Below are 16,679 nucleotides of genomic sequence, written 5' to 3' on the forward strand. Positions count from 1 at the left end.
CTGTCTGTGAAATACCTGGGGGCCTTCAGAGGCAAGAAACTTCACAAATTCAGGGATCTAGTACTATTGTTGAGGTTTATGAACAAATGCTGTCTTTAGTTGGGGTTGAAATTTTGATTTCTTGATTTGTCTTATTGACACAGAAGATGAGATCTTAGTGTGTCTTTTAACAGAGACATTTTGTATACAAATTCAAGTTATGACTCGACCAGAAAAAAAAACCTGGTGGAAATAAAGCTCTTCAAATATAGGTGTGTTGTCAGTTTGAAGAGACCTTTCCAGTGTTGTTCTAGACTGAAAACAAAAGCTCTTCTTCACAAAGCAAAAAAAAAAAAAAAATAATCCTTGTCTGCCAACCGTTTCGTCAGATCACAGGGAGTAAGATTTCAGTTACTGTTTATTGAAAAGGCTGTCAGGAAATGCTCGAGGAAAGGCAGTGTGAGTTCCCCCTCCCGGGCTTCCCCGAGCGGTGGAGTTGTGCTGGTTCTGAGGTGGAAGGTTCCGTGTGTTACACACCTTTCCAGGAGGGAAAACAAGCGCAGGCTGCAGCTCTTTGTCTGGCAGCAGCACTGTTCGTTCAGGAAATTCCCCCCACACAGGGATAAAGCAACTCTCTCTGTAGGAAAAAACTCCAGAATAAATCAGGTACTAGCGTATATCTTGATGTGAAATTGGAATGTGGTTTTGACATAATAAGCTTTGTAAAAATTTGGAAAGAAATGGGGATACATGTATGACTTAATTATTTTGACCTGCAGGAGCCAAGGAAAGTTTCTGTGTATCTCTCTCTTTGAATCTGTCTCCTCAGTGCACCCTTAAAAGCACATTTTTTATTTCAGATAGTTTTAATTTTTTATTAATACCTTTCATTTTACTATCTCAGACACACATTTACTGCTTATCCTAGAGATGCTGCTTCTCAGTGTTGCTGACTACAAATAACTTAAAGTCTTCTTTTTATTTTTTTTTTTTGTTAGCATGTGTCATAGTAGGATTGATGTTTTATAACACAGGCAAAAGTGCCTCATACTACGTGACAGTATTTTGCAGAGCAGTAGCTGATCCTGTTATTTAGTCATGTCCAGAATCTGGCCCTAAGTGAGAATTGGCAGCGATGCTGAATGAATTATTTGCTTTCTGGAAAATAGCTTTTCCATATAATCTCTGGGAAAATTTTACAGAGGCAAAAAACTGACTCTGTAACTCGGTGCAAGACTTGCTCGCAGTATAAAATTTGGTTTCGTGGTTTGACAGTTTTATTTGAATTATTTCACCAAGGTCACTTCTCTTTCTCCCTGTAAGTTCACTGCTGACACAGTAGATGGTGGGCACTTCTCCAGCAGGCTTAGAACAATCTCTCACAGCAGTGAGTTCTGCACACAAAGTAGTACTCAAGTGGCCTCACTCGTGTTTTGGGTAGAGCATAGCAAGAATTAAAAATAGAAATTAATGATGGTGAATTTGTGTTTATTTTGAATTAGGCTTTGTTCTCATCTGACTGGATTATTAGTTTAATTTACTGGATAAATTGTTTGGTCTTGACTCACATTGACTGAGAAGTCTCTGAACACAGTGTATTGATCTTTTCTGAACTCCCGCTGTTGCTCCTTATTTTAGGTGTATCAGACTGGATCAAATTTCTGTTCCTCTTTTATCCTTATAGACACATTTATTTTTCCACTGACCAGCTGAAAGAATAATCCCCTTTCTTTACTTCTGAGCAAAAAATCAAACTGGTTTTTAATGTCTTTAGCCCTTTCTAAAGGACGGACTTTTATGAGCAGGCACACGGAGAGGAGGAAATCTTTATTTAACATATCACTTTGCTCCATTTTCCCTAAAATGCCACTGGAAGCAGGGTGGGTTTTCTGGTAACTATCACACGGTGAAAGACTTCCTTCTCCAGCGAGTATTGTTACGAGTATCAGATGTTACTGAATGTTGGAACTTGTTTTGGGGGGAAGAAGAAATGTTTATTCCATCCCAACTTGTTTTACCTGGCATGAACATTGCTGTTGGAATTCATCTCAAGTACAGTACTGCTGCTCCTATGTGGCTGATGTTTTTCAAGGAAATCATAGGCCTAAAAATAGTCTGCATAAACAACAGTAAGAGGTTTGTACTTTCAGTTCCAGGTTTTAGCAATATCTTGTTGTTATTTTCTAATTTTCAGTTTCCAAAATCCATTAAGCTGATTAGCAGAGTGTTTAAAAATAAAACAAAAAAAAAAAACCCAAACCCAAAACAAACCCAAAAATTCACCTCTTGTAGAAGAACCCAGCAGAAAATGTTATGCTTGGATAAATTCATACAGAAAGGCTGGCTCATTGCAGTAATCACCTTTGTATATCCTGATGAACATGTTCTGTTCAGAACATTTTTCAAGCATCCTCCAACTTGTGAAATTGCCACGTGATTCTGAAACTGTGCTCTTAGGGGAGAGTATGGGGTGGAAACACGTGCTGGTTGGAGCTCATGGTTGTTGTATTTAACATCCTCTGTGTACTGAACAAAGAGTTTTACTTCTTCCCTTTGGATTAAAAAAAAAAAAGGAAAAATTAAATTACTTAACAGCCTGGAATAGATGAGGAAAAAAATCCCACTTGCAAATTGCAGAGCACAGTTTGTCATCGTTTTATCCTTGTGTGTCTGTCCCCGTGTCACGTAGCATGATGGAAATGGATCTTTGCACTTTGTCTCGTGGTTTTTGTAGAGTGTTTATTAAGATATGTTTTGATGTGTTTAAAATTCTGTAATTCAGAGTAAAGAAAAATTACTTTTCATGTGTCTCTGAAACGAGATCATCTAGTTCCTGGTGAAAAGGACATTACACTGAAGCTGTTGTTAAAATATACAATTATTTTCCCCCCTTCCCCTGCTCCTCCTTAGGTGCTTTAGGAAATCAGTTGGGCAGAGGGGGCTGGAACTGGGGGCTGAGACCTGTGCTGGTGTTACTGGGGGTTGGGTTTTTGATTCATGAATCTGGGACGTGGCTCCCTTTTCCCCCTTGGAATTGTTGCCTGTAACTGTAGTTAATGTGCATTTAGAGAAGGGAAAATTCACATTTCCTTTGTGATTTCTGCTTCAGAGAGAAAACGATTCCTGCAAAGGAATTTCAAAGGGAACTTGAAGTATATTGGTTTAAAGACTGATTAATCATTAATGTGATGGGTAAAGGCATTGCTGAGGTGGAAGGTGGCTGAGCACTTTGTATCCCTGCCCAGTGCCTGATGTTGGACAGTGGGATTGGGGGGCAAACACTGTAAAATCTGCATCCCAAGCTGCTGCTTTGCCAGATCTTCGAGTCTTGTAATAACACCACAATAAAACAGAGTTAACAAGTTGCTTCCTTGAGATTTTTGCTCTTTGAGTTGAAGTGAAAGATAATTAGGAGGTTATAGTTAATTGGTAAAAAAATTTAAAAGACTCCAGGGTATCCTCTTCACGTAATACCTAATGAATTTGAATGAAATATCTCTCTGAATACCCATTTAGCCTACTACTGCTGCTACTCCAGACAATAAACTGAAACACTGATACAGAATTGACAGAAAAATCAGTATTCCCTCGCACTTAACTGAACTTGTGCTGAAATTGGTTTTGGGATTTCATTTATTTAAAGAATTATAGCGATGATAAATTGTTTAAAAATAGTTGTTTTTCTTTCAGGAAAACTACACGTAGGCAATTTACCTGAGTCATTGCCTTACCGTTAGCAGCAGCAGGTTATAGTGTAGGATTTATATGAATAAATGACCTAAATTAAACTCCTGGTATGTTTGTGGCGGAGGGAGCCGGCGGGAGGGGCTGGAGTGAGATTCCCAGATGGATTAATTAAACTGGACTCGGCCCTCTGCTGGCTTGTGCTGGGAAAGCACGACCAGTGACCCAAATTGAGCAATTTCAGTGTATGATTTTTTAGCATTTTGGGAGTCTGAGAGCATTAAAATACACTGAAACTTACCTGACAACTGTCTGTCACTAAAGCTTTGGGTAGTTTGTCTAATTTGAGAATGACAATTTCTCCTTTTCTTTCCTCTCCCCAGTTTTCTAGACAAGATTGACATAGTCAAGCAGAATGAGTACACCCCGTCTGACCAGGTACGTTAAGAAATTACACCATTTGTCTGCCCCCCCTGGCTTTGGGGACAACTGTCTCATTTTGTAATTTCCATTTGTGGCACTAACACAGGTGTTGCCATGCACTGTGTATGCTTAGTGTTCCAGTAAAAATTACTTTGTTGTTTGGATTATGTTTATACGCAGAAATGCCTGTGAAATCTGACTTACAAGACTTACATCACATTCTGTGTCACTTAAATGCTGTCCCTGGTTTTGCAGTACAGCATCCACTATCAGCATGGAATAAAAGGGGTTTATTTCCATTAAAAAATTACAAAGTATCTGTGTTGAATCAGTGACTTTCCCTTTATGCTGTAGGATCTTCTCAGATGCAGAGTTTTGACATCAGGAATTTTTGAAACCAAGTTTCAGGTGGATAAAGTAAATTTTCAGTAAGTATCCTTATTTTTTCTTTCTATTTTTGGGAGTTTTTATTTTGTTAATACAACGCAGACAAATACCAGGGTAAATTGGAGGGGAGCCTACGGAGTCATTGAGACTTCTGTGTTTCTGAAGTTGATATTTAGCAGAAAGCGAGTATGTTTTGATTTTTCGATTTAGTAGTCTGGCTTGAAAAGGAAAGGCAAATTGGTGTGCAATTTTCTGCTTTTATTTTAAATTGCAAGGAACAAAAGGGTTTAAATCCACTGCCTCTGTGTGCATACGTTGGTGGACTGTTTACCTGTTCAGGTTCTCGTCATCCTTGATTCCTTTTAGCTTCTATGACACAGAAGTCCTAAAATTTCTTACCTTTTCTACTTGAGTTCAGGGAGAGAAAACAAAAATAAAGACACAAACAAACAAACAAACAAAAAATCCCAACACAAAATGTATCCTGACTGGATTTCTGTTTTTTTCCCCAGTATGTTTGATGTTGGAGGGCAACGAGATGAACGCCGGAAATGGATCCAGTGTTTCAATGGTAGGATGAGAATTTCTGTTTGCTTTATAAACCAGTTCTCTGCAAGGTTGTAATGCCCAGTCTGCATTTTCTCACTCTGGGAAAGCCACCATCTTTTCAATGTAGCTTGATAAGGAGTTACCTCAACAGTTGTATGGGTTGGAATTTTTTTTTGACATGTGCACTTCTCTAACCGCATAGAACATCTTCAGGGAGAGGGAGAGGAGTTAAAGTTTGATAACTTAAGCTTGTCCATTTTCTTTGGCTTCCCTCTCTTCATTTAATTAGGTTTTTTTGGTGGTGGCTTAGTGCATTATTTGCCAGCTATGTGAGTATAAATTCCAACTATATTCTGTCTTCCATATGAAGGTTTACATATGTATGTACCTGTGCAAAATACAGAACTACAGGATCATTATTATATGCATAAAATCAGAATATCACCTTTTGGCATATAATTGCAGCCACATGGCTATGTCATGGTGCTTCTTTCCAAATCAGCACTGACCCAGTAATGCAGAGTGAGACTGTAGGGAAGATCTGTCTGGTTAGACCTGGTGTCACATATGGTAAGATCTGGAGTCTCTCAACACCAGTGTCCCCATCAGTTTAGTTCAGGTGACAGTGTTTTGAACTCCCACACAGTTGAAATTAGGTAGTTTTGTGTCTGGCCTGAAGTGTGACAGGTACCTTCACTGCAGCTGTTTTTTACTCTGTATCTCTGTTAGGATGTGAAACCTTTCTCCACATGTTTCCTGGAAGCTAGAGGTGGTGGATTTTTTTTTCTCTTTCGTTGTTTGGACAAAATATTGATGAAATTATCCATCTTTTTGTAGAAAAGTTACATTGAGATCTTACAGAACAAATAAAGTAGAAAGCAACTTGGAATTCATGGTATATTGCTGCAGTTACTATCAGAGTATCACCTGAACACTGTGTGTATGTGTGGAACTACTGTGCACTATTTTCTCCTGTGCTATTAATAACAGATTTGTTTGGGTTTTACCTCTGCTCCTTCCTCTTCCTGTTACCTCATGGTCTGACTCATCTCTTCTGCTGCTGATGCCTGAGGTAGATGAGCCTGGAAGTCAGTCACTGTGAAGAGTCTGGAGCAGCACAGCCACACAGAAACACAGAGATGGGATTCTGTGCTCCTGGGAATACCTCCCAGGAAAGAGAGAGACCTCCAAGTATAGCACACTACAGGGGACTGGAGCAATTACCCATGAATTCAACTGTCATTATTACTGTTCACACAGATCACCAGTGCTGTTTGTCCTGAGGTCTTCCCCCAAGGGCCTCCCTGTCCTTTCCTGAAAGTTCCGAGTTGTTCCTGATTTTCTTTACGCATTTTAAATCTTCTTGAAATTCTCCTCTTGGATTTCTTCGGTTTGTCTCTCTTGCTTCAGTTCCTTCCTTTTCTACATTTTCTGTCATTCTTTCAGCTTCTGTTCTGGGGCCTGCCTTGCCTGCCTTTCATGGTCTCTTCACTTTCTTTTTTGATTTGTGGTACTTAGAAAGCTGCCAGCAGCAGCATCCCAGCCTGTCCTCCACATGGAGCTGGAAGTCTGGCAGCCTCTTATAGAACTTTGGGATTCCTGGATGTTTCTCCTGAAGTTTGGTATTAACCAAAGGATATTTCTTGGTTTAGATGTGACTGCTATCATATTTGTGGTGGCGAGCAGTAGCTACAACATGGTTATACGAGAGGACAATCAGACCAATCGGCTCCAAGAAGCACTAAACCTCTTCAAGAGTATCTGGAACAACAGGTCTGTGAATTGAAGTTTTTGTTGCTCATATCACTTAAATTGCTGATCCTGCCCTGCACTACAGTCACAACTTGTGTCTGGGCCTTGCTGGGACAGGGTTCGTTTTCTCTGTAACAGTTCATACGGTGCTGTGGTTTAGATTTTACCCAAACAGTGCTGATAACATACTGATCTAGTAGCTGTTGCTGAGCAGTGTTTGCAGAACATCAAGACTTTCCCTGTTCCTCACTCTGCCCCTGCAGTGAATCCACTGGGGGTGTGCAGTAGTTTGGGAGGGGACACAAGTGGGCAGACCCAAACTGACTGGAGGGATGATCCATACTATGTTAGTAAGAGGCAAAAGAGGGGATTTGGGGAGGTTAGCCAGCTTGCTGGGATTGGTCTGCCTACAGGAGGAGGGGAGTGATTGCCTTTACATCACTTGTTTTGTTTTCTCCTCTCTTCCACTTACCTTTCACTTGTTAAACAGTCATTCCTTATGGCTGAAGTAATTAAAGTAGTGACAGAGCAGTGCCCTGAGCAGTGGATGTGCTCCCCTGGGTGATGGGTTGGATCAGCACTACAAACCAACCTCAGGGGGTGCACCCCTGGAAATACACCCTCAGGATTCAGGTTTAAAAGTAACCTTTTAAAATTATCTCAGTGTGCTTCATTCTTGTCTCCAGCCCTGGGTTCAGTTTCTGTCTGATCCAGGCTGTGCCTTCTCAAGTGTTCCCATTTTCCACAGGTGGCTACGGACCATTTCAGTAATCCTTTTCCTGAATAAACAAGATTTGCTAGCAGAGAAAGTTTTGGCAGGGAAATCTAAAATTGAAGACTACTTTCCAGAATTTGCTCGCTACACTACACCAGATGATGGTAAGATTTTTAAGTTTTATTTACAATTTATCATTTCTTTGTTAATCACATGTGTAATGTTTCTGGTAGTTTCAGCTAAGACTTGAAAACTCTTAAGTAGATGTAAACTTCATTGTCTTTCAGCCAAACTTTAATGTTTAACTTTTAGGTACTAATAACAAGAGAATCCTGCCTTCTGCACATTTAATATATTAATAATTTCATCCTGACAGATCCTGTGACTTTGGTGTTGACCACAGTCTGACATTTTGGCACTGATGTGTGCTTTGGATTTCCCCTAATTCTACCTGTGGTCATTTCTCTTACCTGCCAAATGACTAGTACTGTAATATTCCTTAGTTCTCCTGAAATCTTGCTGTTTTTAACAATGTTATGGTTTGTCTTATCTCACAGTCAGTTTTGCCAAGTATATTTCTATCAGACATGAGCAGAAAACAGAACAAGTTTAAGATTTTTCGGTGCTATTACCAGAAAACATCTGTTTTAATAAGATACTTATTTTATTGTTAATCAGCAACACCAGAGCCTGGTGAGGATCCCAGAGTTACAAGGGCCAAGTATTTTATTAGAGACGAGTTTCTTGTAAGTATTTCCTTTCTTTTGATATTTCTTACCTGATTCTCCTCAAACCTAAACTCTTGTGCACTTTCTGCTCTTGCAAAATGCTGTCACTTCTTGTGTTGTTTATATTTAACATCCACACTGCATAAAACAGTTATGTTGAAGAGCTTTACTGCTGTTTCTCAGCTGCTGTTTGGATATTTGCTTGTTGACACAGTACCTAATTAAATAGCAAAAGAATGGGTGAGAATTAAGAAACCTCAAATAGAATCAAGAATGAAATCCTGCTCTTTTTAATGGGGCCAGATTTTTCTTCCATGCATTATTTCCAGACTAATCAAAAGACACATCATCTGTCAAATATTAATGTTCTTTTCATATTATCTTTCCCATTACTGGCTAGCTGAAGCTATAATAGACATTATGGGGTTTTTTTTTAAATATTGTTACAATCACTTATAATGGTGAGCCTGGCAATCAAATTGTGGACTCATTTTAAAATGGAGCAAAATAGAATATTGAGAGAGGTTTTCTGTAAGTGTAAAGCAGAGATAAAATGGCCTTGTATAGGGAGGCAAAATCCTACTTTCCTCATGGCTGAGTGGACTAGGAGTTGTGTTGCCAAATTCACCAGAGCTGTGTATAAATAATGGCACTTTTTTGAGCTCTCATTCCACTCTGGAATTCCCAGTGACCTTCTCACCGTGTAATTTCACTCATTTTAAATTTCATGGTTTAGGTGAGAGGGTGAAAAGTTGTGGGTGTTTCACCACTTAGTCCCACCCTGTGAAGACACAACTCCCACAGAGGCGTCTTTAGCCACGTTTTGAGAACATGGCGGGGGGAGTTGCCCAGTCAGTTTTATTTTAAACCCATTTATTTGAAATCTCTCTCTTGCTTTCCACAGAGAATCAGCACAGCAAGTGGAGATGGAAGGCACTACTGCTACCCTCACTTCACGTGTGCCGTGGACACAGAGAACATCCGGAGGGTTTTCAATGACTGTCGGGACATTATTCAGCGCATGCACCTTCGCCAATACGAGTTGTTGTGATGGAGAGCACTTTTTTCTGTGTTTTGGACTCCTTATTCCTTATTAAAACAAAAAAAAAAGAAAAAAAAACACCCTTGCCCACATAGGGTGGAAGAGAACTGTTTGAATCTCCCATTGATTTGCACCCCTCAACTTTTTCTCCTTGCTGGACAATAGCAGCACTTCTAAGCTTGCTTCTGTACCCCTCGGACAGTTTGAGATGGCCCCTAACACTTAAAAAAGGCCATTTCCATGAGGATTCCCTAACACTGTTATTAACAAAAAAAAGGAAAAAAAAAAAAGAAATAAAAACTAATTAATTAAAAGCCCTGAATGTGGAGCACCTGAAAGAATTGGGAATGAAAAAAAAAAATAATTAAAAGATAAAACAAAAATTGGGGGAGAGAAAAACCTTAGGTAATTTAGCACTGTTGTGGGCATAATCCTATAACCCGTGATCTCCACTTTGTATCACTCACTGCATCCGAGTAACGAAGGTGCCAAGTCACAGACCAAGTTTGAAGACAGACCCTTGAGTTTGGTTCTCTGACTGTAAATGTGGCTTTGGGCGGAAATACTGACAATTCTCCAACAGACCTAGACAGTGCAAAAACCAACTGCTACCTTTCAGAAGGGTATTTTTAAAACCAGTCTTGGTGGTCTAAAGACAACCATGGACGTTTATGAATCGAACTGCGTTATGGCCTGTGATTGCAGAGAGAGTTTAACCACACACTGTTTTCAGTTTGTCCACTGATGATCCCGTCTGCTCTAAAAATCATTATCTGGACTGTAGTCCTCACAGTCTTTCCCTTCTTTTTCTTCTTCCCTCCCCTCATTTTTTATTTTACTGCTGGATTATTATTCTTGTACAGACTGTAAAATGTATTATTTTGTACAACTTTATTGAAAATAACTTGTAGAAGATCTTTGTGCCTTGATTATGGCTGTACCTGTACAATGAGCTAAGATGTAAGTATGTTTGATTGCGCTGTACAGCTTTGTCAACCCTATCTGCAGCATTAGCTCAAGGTAGGGAAAATTTATCTGTAGTTTAGTTTTTCTGGTTTATAAAAGAAGGAAAAATACTGTTTAGTAAAAAAAAAAAAAAGGAAAAAAAAGAAAAAAAAAAGAAAAAAGTACAAATTGTGCAAACTTAACCACTTTAAAAGTGAGGTCTTCAACAAGTGACCAGATGTTGCAGCATCGTGCTTTTTAATTTTTAGCTTTAATTCATTTAAATCTCTATCCAAATGCAAAACATGGCTTGTTTCTACATAAACCAAATTTTGCTACAAATTATAAATGTTAGTCTTTGGTCATTCATAGTCCTTTTTTTTTTTTTTTTTGGTAAAAGACAAAAACCAGAACAATAACAAGACACGTAGGGCATCATGTAGGTCTGGTGACCATCTCTAGACTGGGCCAAATACCCACCAACCTCGGCTTGCGCTGCGTGGGCAACGACTCCCAGAATGACAAGGTGTGCACTGCCCTTGGATTTGGCCACTGAATCCCAGTTTCAAACGACATTTTTATTTCTCTTTTAATAAAGAGATACTTTAGAACCTTTTTTTTTTTTTTTTTTGGTTTTATATTAACTATATAAGTAGCTTAAAGTGAAGATGTGTGGATTTTTTCTTAAACTTGAATAATTTATGCAAATTATATGCTTAGAACAACATGTGGTACAGTAAAAAAGAAAAAAGAGCAAAAATCACTGTAGCAATAAGAGAGCATGTAATTTTAGTAACTACTACACTGCTTTATATTTTATACCTAGGTGTTTTATGTCTCTGTGAGTGTGTTACTTTTTCATGTGTCTAAACCTACGTGTACAATTTGTACAGAGTCAGAAATTACAGCTGTAATAACACATCTAGAACAGTGTTAGCCTATATTACTCAAACACCCCTCTTCCCTTTTCATTTACACCCCTAAACTGATCTGGATCTTACTGCAGTGACTTTAAAAGGAAAAGAAAAGAAACAAAAAACAAACACCAAAATACTTGCCTCTTTGCCTTTCACACTAGCTTCCCTCCACCCAAGAGACCGTGTTAGCTTTCTTTTTTTGGGAAGAGATCCAGTTTAAATTAAAATGAGGGTGTGGTCAGTGATGTGCAGCTAGATTTGCTTCAGGTATCGGATGCCTTTTCAATACTGAGAACTGCAACCGTTCAGAATTGTGAGTTTTCATTTGCTTTTGTGGCTAAAGTCTTAAATTAAAATTAATCACCTTGTCCATCTTCGTTAGGGAGCAGGGACGTGATGGAGTTACTGTCCCATCTCAACTCAAAATTACTTGTGATCTTCCAGAAGACACTGAATTGTCTAAAAATTAGAGCTGCGGTTGTTACTTGCCTTTTCAGAATGATCTTTCCTGTTCACAGGTTTAGACAGTTGCCACCTGAACTTTGTAGAACTGTAGGAGAACATGACTGAAAATAGGCCCTTCCAATTCAGAATGTATCCAGTGCCTGTAGGTTAAGGGCTGGCGTTTCCACTAGGGAAAAACGGGACACATGTAGTGGAAAGGAAACTCGTTGTGAGCCTTAATTTTAGTTACAGGAGCCAAAATCTTTATTTCAGTGCCAACCCTTATGTTTTTAAGCCTAGGAGGAGTTGGTGTGAACACCAAATTCATAAATGGAGAAAACCTGTAGTGGTGTGAGGAATGTAATCTCTTGTCTGAGAGAAACAAAGCACCTCCATTAAAAAATTAAAATAAGCTTCTTCCTCTGATACTGAGGATGCATAATAACAATGAGCTATATAAGACAGCAACAGTTTAAGAAACCTAAAGCTTTATATGAACAGAAATGTTTAGGGGATGCTTTTTTTTTTCTTAAGTGAGGAAAAAGGCAATTGTTTTGAATATGGTTGAGTTGCACAAGTACAGAGTGTGTGTGTGTCTTAATGTCTCAGTATTGCCTTTGTTAGTCTCTTTATTAGTCCATGCAGTTTGGTGGCCTGGTAAATGCAAGTCTTATTTTTAACAGCTTTCTTTTTCTTTTTTTCTTTTTTTTTTTTTTTAAATACAAAACCATAAAGCTTTAATGCTTGCTATTTAATAAGTAACTGTGTTTTCTTCTGTCTTTAATTTAGTGGCCATAATTTGCAGTTAATTGAACCATTCCAACCTAATGCTTACCCATATTTCCTAGTTTTGTTTTATTTATTTATTTGAACTTCTTGTTTTCATGATTGAGGACTGTCACTTCTGTCTCATTCATCTGTTTGGAAACTTCTGACCTTACAGCCAAAACTTAACTCATTCTACTCAGTATTCATCGTGATGCTGAAGTGTAAGATACCTGCAAATGTAAACACTACCACTTTTATTAATAAAAGCAAATACAGTGTTTTTAGGGCACATTTGCATCACTATAGTTGAGGTTGTGTCAGTATTTCCATTGTAAACCTATGGAGGGTCTCTACCTTGGCACTAAATTTGCCCTAAGCTGAATCTTTGCCATACAAGGCTTCTGCTCAAGCATGATTTGGTGGGTTGGTTTTTAAACAGTTTCCAACACAAACTCTTGTTTCTGTTTTAAGTTATACAACTGTTTTGTTGGATGGGGGTTGGTTTAAAAAGAAAACAACAAAAAAACCCAACAAACAAACCTGGTTCAAGATTGTTTTTGGCACTTCTGTAACTCAGAAATGGTTTTGATTTTAAAACAACCTTCGGCAAGCCAGTAACCTACAATATGGTCTGATCACTTTGGGTATTTTGTAAAAATAATAATAAATTGTAGAGATGTTGTGGTTTCAAAATCAGCTACTGTGCATTTGCAGTAACTTATTTCAACCCAAGAACTTTTAGTAGTTTTTTCCATCAGAATGTACATTCAATGTGATGCAGGAGAGTAGTGATAACTCCTGAAGGTTTTTTTCTTTTTTAGTAATGTGGAGAGGCAAAGCCACTACAGACTAAAAAAGGATTCAGCTGCCTCTGAAAGCGTCAAAAACTGCTCTCTCAAAGGCTGAAAGTGGAGCTGTGTAAGTTGTTAGGAGCAGACTTTGATGCAAAAGCAGAGGAAGGCATCCTGGATCAGCTGTCAGACAGGAGCCCTGAGGGCTTATCTTCATTTATCTAAAAACTATTTTGAATTGTGGCATTGAGGATAGGATTGAACTGAGGGTATGTCCTTAACTCCAAAGGAAGGGAAGCTGTCTGCTTCACTGTGCTGCAAGGAATTGAGATCTGCAGGATGGTTTTGTCTTACCAGTAAATCTATGCACAGAAATATTAATGTTCATCACTTCAGAGTCTGAGCACCTTGTCATCCGTCATGGCACGGTATTCCTGTCAATGGTGTAGGATGTTTTGTATTATTTATCCTATTTTCCAATGTCAAAAATTATGTACCAGTATAAACAAAAGACAAACACAGGAGATTGACCCCAGATCTGGAGGCAGAGCCCGTGACTGAGTGCCAGTCCAGTGCCTTAGTGACAATACTGTTGGTTATTGGTGCTATACAAATGTCTAAAAGAGTGATAAAGTTGTTATAAGTTATAAAATTCCATAAATTACTCAGGAAGAGAGTAAGTTCTCTTCTTTCCCCAACTGTATGTAATATGCTGTGTGTGTTCCTGACAATGCTGGCACTCATGAGACCTCTTCCATGGAAGTAGATGATAAAATTCCTACTAACTGTGATAAGGATCAGGGCCATAGATTACCATCAGTGGAAATCTCACACAGTAGCAGGTCCTCATCCCTAAAATACATGTTGAGTTTCTGTAACAGGAAAAATATTTACAAGCAAACATCTGTTTGCAGTCCAAACCCAAGAGTGTACCCTTCTTCCTCAGCTTGGTATCTCTGAAAACTCATCCATTGGGAAAAAAATCTTGCTGTTCTCTGACAAACTTCAAAGCTTCTTTGTAAACAAAATAAGCTACAAAGGGGATTTCTGAAGCTCTGCTGATGAAAACCTTACACTGAAATATCTCTCTCCTGACTGACAAGACAAAATTCCAAGAGAGAACCAGTTTTAATCTTGTCCATAACCAGTTGGTTTCAATCCTGGGACTGGATGGTATCAGTTATGGGTAAATTGCTTCAGAGTATTTTACTATAGTGCAGAGATTGCTAAAATTTCAGCCACGAGCACTGGCTTTGCAATTAATTGTTTTCAACCCTGATTCTTGTCTTATTAAAAGTTCAAACTGCTTTTTTTCCTGTCTGCTTTCAGTGCACTGAGCTGAGCAAAATGGGTGCAGTTTAAAGCACAAGTGTTACCTGGGAGGAGGTGGGGAGGCAAACTAATTCCTCACTGCATAAAACAAAAAGATAATAAGGTGGGGTTTTTTTTCTGACTTCTGTATCCTATAACCTTAGCCTGGTTGTGTGGAAAAAATAGGGAGTTCCCTAGGGTAACAATAGCAAATGCTCATTGATACCTCTGCAACATGGAGAACTGACCAAATGTGTAATATATAATTTTTTTTAAAAAAACAACAAAACAAAACTAGCATTTACAGATTTTCCTGGTTTTTTCACTTAGGAAGTCTGACTCAAAAATCTTTATTGACAGGACAAAATAAAACCTTTAAATATTGTCCCAAACAGAGAGAATGATAAGTTTTTGAGGGAGAAGATTATGACATTAGGGGATTTTATGTAACAACATGCTTTCTAAGGCTGGGCTACTGGTAGACAAATGTAAGCAAATTCAAAATTAAAATATGAATGTATCTCTTCAATTTACCCAGTTGTTTTATTAAATGAGTTGGCTAATTTATTCTTTTAATATACTACTGCTCAAGTTTGGAGAAAGACAAGCTTAGGACAGAGTAAATTTGGGAATTCTCTCAATTCTGTTGTTCTGTTATGCAAACTAATGTTTTTTAGGCTGTGAATTTTATGTGAATTATTAATAGTGAAGTGTAGTGTTTCTATCTGTAGTTTCTTGGTATTTGATATGACTTTGGAATTGTATCATTCTTGCAACTAAAATGGCAGAGATCAGGCAGAGGAAGGAGCTGCTGTGTAAGGGGTAGGAATTGCCACATCAGGCTTTGGAGGGGGGCCCATTCCAATTCTTTTTTGCTACATTATCAGTTTTCTGTTGGCAGGATCAGAAGAGCTTCCATAAGAAGACAAATTAGGGGTTGGGTGATAGAACCAACATGTCTATGTGAGACCCCAAAGTATTAATGGAAGGTATTTCAAACTTGCTTTAGGGTAGAGCCCCCAGGGCAGTGTCTGTCCTGAGGGGGGAGTGGGATGGGTGATATGGATGGAGCTCAGGATTTTTAATCTCTGTTCTCTTATGATTTGAAGGCACGACATCCAAAATGAAGTAGCATATTTCATGCCAGTTTTGGTGCTAACCTTGAGTTCTGTTTCTCACAGGGCAAAACTCTGCTGGGCTACAGAGGCTCGTCTGTGTAAGACAGTCTGGAAGCCCAGAGCTGCCACAAGCAACAGCTCTTGGGAACCTGTTTGGGATTTAAAACTGGGGAGTTTACAGCCAGTTGTTCTGTCCTACAGCATGGCCCAAAACCTGCTGCCTTTGAATTCAGATGCTTTCTCCTGTCCTCACCCCCCTTCCTCTTACAGTGATGTGGTTGAGAAGAGAATAGAGCAGTTATGAAAGAAAGTTCTGAAACAACCTCAGCCAAAGTTTAAAGGAGATGGGGAAGGCTAAACAGTCCTCCTAAATCCATCCCGTTGGACACTGCAAAATAGATTTAAGGGGGAAATCCTTCATTCCCCAGGTGAGTGATCCAGTTTGGGATCCTTACACAAATTTTGCAGGTCAGAGAATGTATCTCTCCGAAAGGCCAGGATATCTCCAATTAAGGAACTGAAAAAAAACCACTTGGTGCATCCATTGTAGAGCTGGGACAGTTCACTGAAGGGTGAGTTTAATGATCAGTTTTCAAATCAGCTGGAACTTGCTTTGAGGCAAGAAAATGTTCCCGCTATAGGCTCATCTTGGAAAGTACTTGGGGTGTTGTGAGGCTCTGCTTTTTAAGCAATTCTCAGTTTATAAATATAATTCCAACTTTTAAGTTGATGTTTGAAGGAGACCAGAATTGACATCAAGTCAGCAACCTCAGACCCACCTTGTTTTGTCTCACAGTGCTGCTGTTACCTGGCCAAGTGTCACGTGTTCAATGTCTGGAACAACACTGTTCTCTAACTGTGAATCTCCAGGTACAAACAAAAATGCTTCATCTTGAGGTTCTGCTTGAGAAGGAAGAAGTCTTTAGCCAAAACTCATTAGCCTAATGATGCTGCTGTAATTTCCTACCCCATTTGAAAGTTATAACCTCACCTCTAGTTGAATGTATTGGCTGCTTTGTAAAGGGCTAATGATTACAAAATACAAATTTATGCTAAAAGAATTTGTAGAGGGCAAGGAGCAGAGGGAATGACAGAGAATGCCAGGGTGGATATTTTTAAAAAAAAA

The 16,679-nt window shown here is 38.8% G+C and overlaps 1 protein-coding gene across 1 annotated transcript in view; it reads left to right on the forward strand.

The window, feature by feature from the left end:
* Positions 1-13,029, forward strand: part of GNAS (GNAS complex locus) — a 51,306-nt gene extending 38,277 nt beyond the window's left edge. Inside the window, exons 4-10 of the mRNA XM_029960373.1 lie at positions 4,047-4,101; positions 4,441-4,514; positions 4,986-5,044; positions 6,675-6,795; positions 7,523-7,653; positions 8,168-8,235; positions 9,122-13,029. Of these exons, the coding sequence (XP_029816233.1) occupies positions 4,047-4,101; positions 4,441-4,514; positions 4,986-5,044; positions 6,675-6,795; positions 7,523-7,653; positions 8,168-8,235; positions 9,122-9,268 (655 nt within the window). The 3' untranslated portion in view covers positions 9,269-13,029. The remainder of the gene's footprint in view (positions 1-4,046; positions 4,102-4,440; positions 4,515-4,985; positions 5,045-6,674; positions 6,796-7,522; positions 7,654-8,167; positions 8,236-9,121) is intronic.
* The last annotated feature ends 3,650 nt before the right edge of the window (positions 13,030-16,679 follow it).

Source organism: Manacus vitellinus, unplaced genomic scaffold (genome assembly GCF_001715985.3).
Source record: "Manacus vitellinus isolate BGI_N305 unplaced genomic scaffold, ASM171598v3 scaffold_26_pilon, whole genome shotgun sequence".
Taxonomy (NCBI): Eukaryota; Metazoa; Chordata; class Aves; order Passeriformes; family Pipridae; genus Manacus; species Manacus vitellinus.